The 6,598-nt window shown below is 47.6% G+C and overlaps 1 protein-coding gene across 1 annotated transcript; it reads left to right on the top strand.

Moving 5' to 3' along the window:
* Positions 1–546: 546 nt before the first annotated feature.
* Positions 547–1,669, top strand: PMAIP1 (phorbol-12-myristate-13-acetate-induced protein 1). Its single transcript, XM_038125840.1, has 2 exons — positions 547–888; positions 1,216–1,669. Exons 1-2 carry the CDS (start codon positions 837–839, stop codon positions 1,413–1,415), a joined length of 252 nt encoding a protein of 83 aa, XP_037981768.1. The 5' UTR covers positions 547–836; the 3' UTR covers positions 1,416–1,669.
* Positions 1,670–6,598: the final 4,929 nt, after the last annotated feature.

The following is a 6,598-nucleotide window of genomic DNA, read 5'->3' on the forward strand; positions in this document are numbered from 1 at the left end:
TGAAGATTTTTCTGTCTGTGTGGCTACAAGCAGCAAAGTACAGCAGGGCTGGTCTAGAAAACCTGTAAGAAATCCCTTCCAAATCAAACTATTCTATACTTCTGTGATAATAACACACTATATCTGTTTCTTCTGCTTGTCCAAGCAGTCTTCATCCTTCCATCTTTTCTTCCTCAGCATCATCATGCAATCAATCCTGTCCACGTTTCCAGGACCATCACCACCCCAAGCAAGCCCACCCTCCCATATCTCTTTGCCTAGAGCAAGGCCACTTCCCCCCTCTACTCTTCTTACCCCGATGAAGCAAACCCCACCGTTCATCTCCCCTGATCCACCACAAGCCCACCTCACACCTCCATCCCCTTTTCCCTTAGCACTCCCCATCCCTCCACCTCGTCTGCCCCGAGCACAGCCCATCCTCCCATCTCCTCCTGCCCCGCACACCGCATCCTTCCAGCCCTTTCCGAGCCGGCAGCGTAGGCGGTGTCCCGGCCGCGGCCCCGCGCCGCCCGGGCACGCCACCGCCTGCCCGCCGGGCGCGGGGGGCGGGATCCCCGCGCCTTTTCGCTACGTCAGGACGGAGGGAAATCCCCGCTGGACTCGCAGCCGCGCTTTTAGCGCCGCGCTCCGCCCCCGGGCCGGCAGAACGCTGCTGCCGCCGGCCCGAGAGCAGCCTGGGCGCTGCGTGCCCCGCGGAACCGAGACCGAGCTCCCCGTGTCCTGCCGAGCCTGGGCACCCCGAACCGTGACCCGCCGAACCGAGCCTGGGCGCCCCGTGCCGAACCTCGCCGAGCCCCGGAGCTCCGTGCCCCGCCGAGCCTCATCCCGCCGCCGCGATGATGCCTGGCCGGACCCTGCGCAAAGCCGCGCCGCCAGCCGCCCCTGCAGGTAGCGGAGGGTGGAGGGAAAGAGGGGGAACGGGACTGGACGGCACGGGACAGGACAAGGACAGGGACGGGACAGAGCAGGGACACACCGTCCTGCGCCCGGGCAATGCTGCCCGGCTCCAGCACCGGGGGGGCGGCCAGCGCCCGGCGCGGCTGCGGGAGCCCCTGTGGAGGCGAGAGGGATGCAGCTGCTGCTCCCAGCGAGTGGGGGGGCAGAAAGGGTGCGGGGTGGGGTGTGCTTCATGATGAGGCAAAAGTAAAAAAATTGGACAAAAAGTACCGTACTGCGGGAGTCTCATTAAAGCGCCAACCCCGCGCGTTTCCGCAGGGCGCGAGGCGGCGGTGGAGTGCGCCCTGGAGCTGACCCGCATCGGCGACAGGTGGGACCTGCGGCAGAGGCTCCTGAACCTGCTCGCCAAGCTGTTCTGCCCCGGAGCGTGGGCTGCCCGCCGGCACGGCGAGAGGAACGGAGGACGACCTTGGCTTTGCGGGTTTGGAAGAAGAGGCTCCACAGACATTGGGAGATGAAGAAACAAACCTCAAATCTCGCTGCATTGTGTTTCCAGCGCTTCAGCCGCTGGAGGATGGCTATCACATGTTTTCTCTGAAGAATGTTACAGCAATACTGGCGTATGAATGCCAGGTGGGGAAAAAAGATAATGATGGGCCGAGCCCCTAAACTGTGCAGTGGTGACTTGGGGCAAGCCGGTGATGTGGGGAGATTTGGGACAAGACTGAACTTGCCCTTCACCATGGTCTGAGAACGCTTTCAGGAACCCAGTTTCCCTAGTCACCCTCTGGTCCTCATGTCCCATAGCCATGTTTCACCGAGGAATTCAGCCCACCTACAGGATGAGGCAAAAAAAATTGTCAGTCTGTTGGAACTTGGGATCACATACCACGCAGAAAAAGCCAGTTGCTGGACCTTTGACTGTTCCTCTTCTCTAAAGTGTGGATCCTGCTGGACAGGGATCTAGTGGTGGTTGTTAAAATTTGTTAAAGACAACCACTATCTTTATTGGAAGGTTATTTGTTACAGGATGTTGTTTTGCAGACTAAAAGTTGCAATTCTATGAATTAACACAGTGTTGCATAGTTCTAGTCTATAGTATAAATATATAGTATAAGTTTATATATATATATAGTATGTATACATAAAATATAAGTGTGTGCACTGCTAGTGCATGTCATGAGTATTTAATAGAAACATTAATCGAAAGCTGTTTGTTTAATTTTAAAACACAGTATGAAAAAATGTTCAAAACATGACAAAACTCAATATAAAAAGGTATTCTATAAACAAAAAAAAGATAATATTTTCTGATGATAAAGGAAATAAATCATGCTTCAGAGAGGGAAGCATACTTTGGCATTATATAAGATATGTATCTGAATATATATTACACAAACACAGATACATAGATAATTGTGGAAGCATGCTTTCAATATTACAAAGAATTTCTTGATAACAGTACAATTCTGCTGTGTCTTTATAAGTAACAAGATAACTTCAATAGAAGTAGATCCTAAAGTTGAATCTCAAGTTTTGCTGAGAATGTTATTTATTCAAAGAAAGCAACTACCTCTCTTTGAAGAAATAATATCAATAGAATTGAATATTTCAGTGGTACAAGAAAGTAGCCTTAGATTTTTGAATGTTTAATTATACTTACGGACAAAGGTTCTTACCTTGTACTTTCTTTCTACTTCATTTCATGGCCTCCTCATTTCAGTTCCAGAATGGTGGAGCTGTGGCAGCACATCCAGTGGATTGTGATGCATCATCATCACTGAGGGCTTATATGGGAATGACCCATCTCACTGAGGGGATATTACCTTTGGCTGGCTTCGGAGTAGCTAAATTAAACATGTTGGTTGCTGTGAAGGCCAACAGTAACTTTGCTACTCACTTCATGTCAGACTCCATTCTAAACAATTTTTCATGGGTCCAAGATAGCAAGAAAAAGGCTGAAGCTGTTTCATAGCTACCTCTAAGGTCACTGGTGTGAGTTCCTTCTCTTAACTACCTTGTATATAAGCATATTTGCATTTTTAAGGCTGTATAGTTACACTTTGTTATTTGTGTCTATTCAAATTATGTCTTCTCCTGTCTTGTGGTGAATTCTTGTTTGTATTTATAATTTATTTTTCTGTTATATCTTCTTAATCTGCCTTTGCAAAGTTATCAGTCTGTAACTCTGGTCACTCTCACAACCAGATGTGCAGGGGCTGTTATGTATTGACACTGACTTCTGTCACTGAGCAGAAGCTGACTGACTTTGCCTTCTTTCCACATGGAAGACTTAACCCCATCCATCCCAGTGGTTTTAGAGGGAGCTTTGCTGTTGGCTTGAGCCACATGCATGGTTCCCTTCCCCTCTAAGCTAGCCAGTACCTTTTCAGGGAGAACACAATATTTCAAAAATAGTTGTTATTTATCTTATACTGCAAAGCAGTGCATTTTACTGACATGTACATAGGTCAGTTTTTCAGGTACTAAAAAATAAAGGCAAAGAGTTTCAGACCAGCGGAACACCAGCTCCCAGGCTAGCACTGCATCCAGCTGGGCAAAACTTCATCAAAGATAGCTCGAGCTTCATAAGAAGGATTATTGTTGTAAATCCTGCACTTGGTGGAGTCTTGGAATCTTCATCAAGGACTCTGAACAATGGCCATGCCTGTCTGGAACTCTCAGAAGAATTCAGCACTAGCATTCACATTAGTAGCTGAAAAGTATGTGAATAAAACTGTTCTGTTCAATGAATGCTGCTTGCAAAGTCAACAGGAAAGGAGGTGCGGATTTGTAGAACCCACCCTGTTCTTCAGGCTGTAGCACATAGAAATATTACAAAAAAAAAGTATACTCATAAATGCATTGTCATGGGGATATCCAAGTTTACTGTTAGCACAGTATTTGTCTGCCTGGTTATGCAAAGACTATTTGCTTTTTTTGAAATGTTTTAGGTTTTTCTGTGCATTGTTAAGAATGGCAGTGTTCAGCAGGAACTCAGGAAAAGGCACAGATGCAAGAGGTCAGTGCCAGTATATGACCAAGTGCTTGCCGATGTCCACCCTAGATTTCTTTTGTTACTTTTGCAAAGGATCTGCTTTATGACTTTATCAACATGAGTTTGTTTTCCTTAAGGCCTGTTCTGGATTTGTGCCAGATGTGTTGCTGTATGCCTCACGCATGTATGTCTTGAATTCTTGCAGAGATAATAAATACAAAGTGTTTACGAGAAAAATGAGTCACAGAGGTTGCTATCATTCGGGTTTTCTTTTGTGGATTGTGAAAGCATGGTTTTATTATGCAAATTCCTTCCATGCTTCCATGTCAGCAGGCAAAAGCAGGAGGGCAAGACCAAAGTGCTAGCAGGTATGCTGTGTTAGATTAGGCTTTGGCGTCTGCCTTTGAGGAAAAAAAAACCATAACCATGACCTTGAACTTCAAAATGAGACACCTATTCTAGTATTTTTTGTTAACTACTGGCTGCAGAATATTTGGGTGGTATTGGGGGCCCATTACTTCACCAGAGCAGCTGCAGCTTTGTAAAGGAATGTTCCTTGTGAAGGATAGACATCCAAGTTAAGGGTTTTGTCTAAGATGCAGGCAGAAAGGAATACAGCATTTTGTCAGGCAAAATTTACTTTCTGCACAGTTCAAAGCTGGAGTTTGGGAAGAGTGGGAAATGATGCTGCTTATCACAAGGGAATAGCAGGGGGATAGTGCAGAGCACATTCTTCTTCCCTAATACTGGGACCCAAAGATGTGTCCATGCAGAGGAGAGCCTGAGGTCCTCCCTGCTCACTCACTGTGCTGATTTTCCCAGCTTCACAGGCAAGGAGCACCATCCTGGTAGCTCACGTCCCCAGTGCAAGGAGGATTAAGAACTTCTGGGCCAAATGGACTTGTTTCTAATAATCAGAAAAAAAAAAAACCCCAAAGATGCAACTCCCTGTTCTTTCCACTTAGTCACCAGCAGAAGCCAGGAAGATTTTTACTTTGGAGGGCATCAGTCTGGTAAAAAGTGCTACGGTAGATGCTGCACAGAGGTCTGGTTTTGCAAAGTTTCACCAGTAAATCATACTTGTGTGACTCATCAGGCTTGTGAAAACATTCAGACACTCTCACCTGCTTCCCAATGGAGTTTGGCCCTTCTCCAGCCCTCCAGAGCAGTGTCCAGTCACCTACATAGCATGATGCTTGTGACCTGCTCCTCCCTAAAGGGCAAGGGGAAAAAAAAATCCTATCACTGGGGCATGGCATTGCAATCTAAATGCACAAGACTCACCCACAAGCATCTGATATCAAAAAAGCAAAACAAACCCACCTGGCGAAGCAAGCTGACAGAGCTGCCACCCTGTAACTGTCTCCATTTACCAAAGCACCTGGCTGGAGTGCAGCCCTGGGTTGTGTTTGCACTGTGGCCCCCAAGTGAAAACCAGCCTGGCCCACTTGGCCAGCTCATGCCTTCACACCTGAGACTGGATGCACAAGTGGTATTTCCCAAACAAAGTGCCAGACAAGTAGATACTTCCTCTTCCCCTCATGAGATGTTTTTGCAAATCAGCTGAAAAACAATGTCTCATATGCTGCTCATTATTTTTAGTAGACACTGCTGGATGGGACTAAGTTGAATCACTTTCCTCCCATTAACACAAGAGGGTGTGAGGGCATGATGTGCATCCATGGAGGCGTAAGGAGGCCGGACAGGAAGAGCTGGGGATATAATGTGCTGCCTTTCAGTCTGGCAGGGTTTCCCCTGAAGCAGGTGACTGTCTGATGGTGGGACTGTCAGTGAGCAATAGTCCCAAAATCTGTTACAGCTGTAAACAAGGGTCCTCACCCAAGCGCTTCAGGACGTTGTCTGGTCCGTGTAATAAACAGGCCACACCAAGGCTGCCCTGCCTTCTCACGCATGGGCTCTTTGCAATGCAGTTCTTGCCAGCCCTCTGAAAGCGTGGAGGTTGGTGTCAGTCCTTCAGCAACAGGAGATATCCCATGAAATGGCAGTGACCACAAATAAAGCAGTTTCAGCCATTTCATCTTCAGCCATTTCATGTTTGGTGGCTTTGGTGCCACTCCCTCATCCCATGAAAAGATGGTGGCAGCATCATGAGGTTCAGAGGCTCAGCTCCTTCATGACATGGTCATCACTTGCAGGGGCAAGGAGCCTTTTTGTAGTGGACAGGCCAGCTTGCAAATCTCAGAAAAAAATTTACTTTCAGCAGCGGCCCCAAATAAGGCCAATAATAGGATGCTGCCATCTCCTCCCTCAGCTCCTGAGTCCAAGCTGGGATTCCAGACCCCTACTACATGGCACAAATTAAGGGCAGCATCCTGCTTCCACCTTCCCCTTTGTGCTCCTGACAGGGATGTGACAAAACCGCAACAAAGGCAGGAGGCCACAGTCATGTCTGCCCTGCTTGGGATCAGGAATTAGGGAGGCAATTTTTGACGAGAGCAGCTGGACACTGGACACTAACCAGCACCACCGTAGCACATCAAGGAAATGGCTTTGACATGTAGGGAAAAATCCAAGAAATTTCAGAACCAGGTAGCTTGTTTGCTCAGTGCAACAGTATCAGACTGATTCAGCTGCACAGAGGGGTGAGGCCAGCACATATGCAGCTATCAGTGGAAATGCAGGAAATTCTGCATTTAATATTGACTAGCTTCATAAAATACCCTGACTGACACAAAATATCCT

The sequence above is a fragment of the Motacilla alba genome, chromosome Z (assembly GCF_015832195.1).
Source record: "Motacilla alba alba isolate MOTALB_02 chromosome Z, Motacilla_alba_V1.0_pri, whole genome shotgun sequence".
In the NCBI taxonomy this organism is placed as follows: Eukaryota; Metazoa; Chordata; class Aves; order Passeriformes; family Motacillidae; genus Motacilla; species Motacilla alba.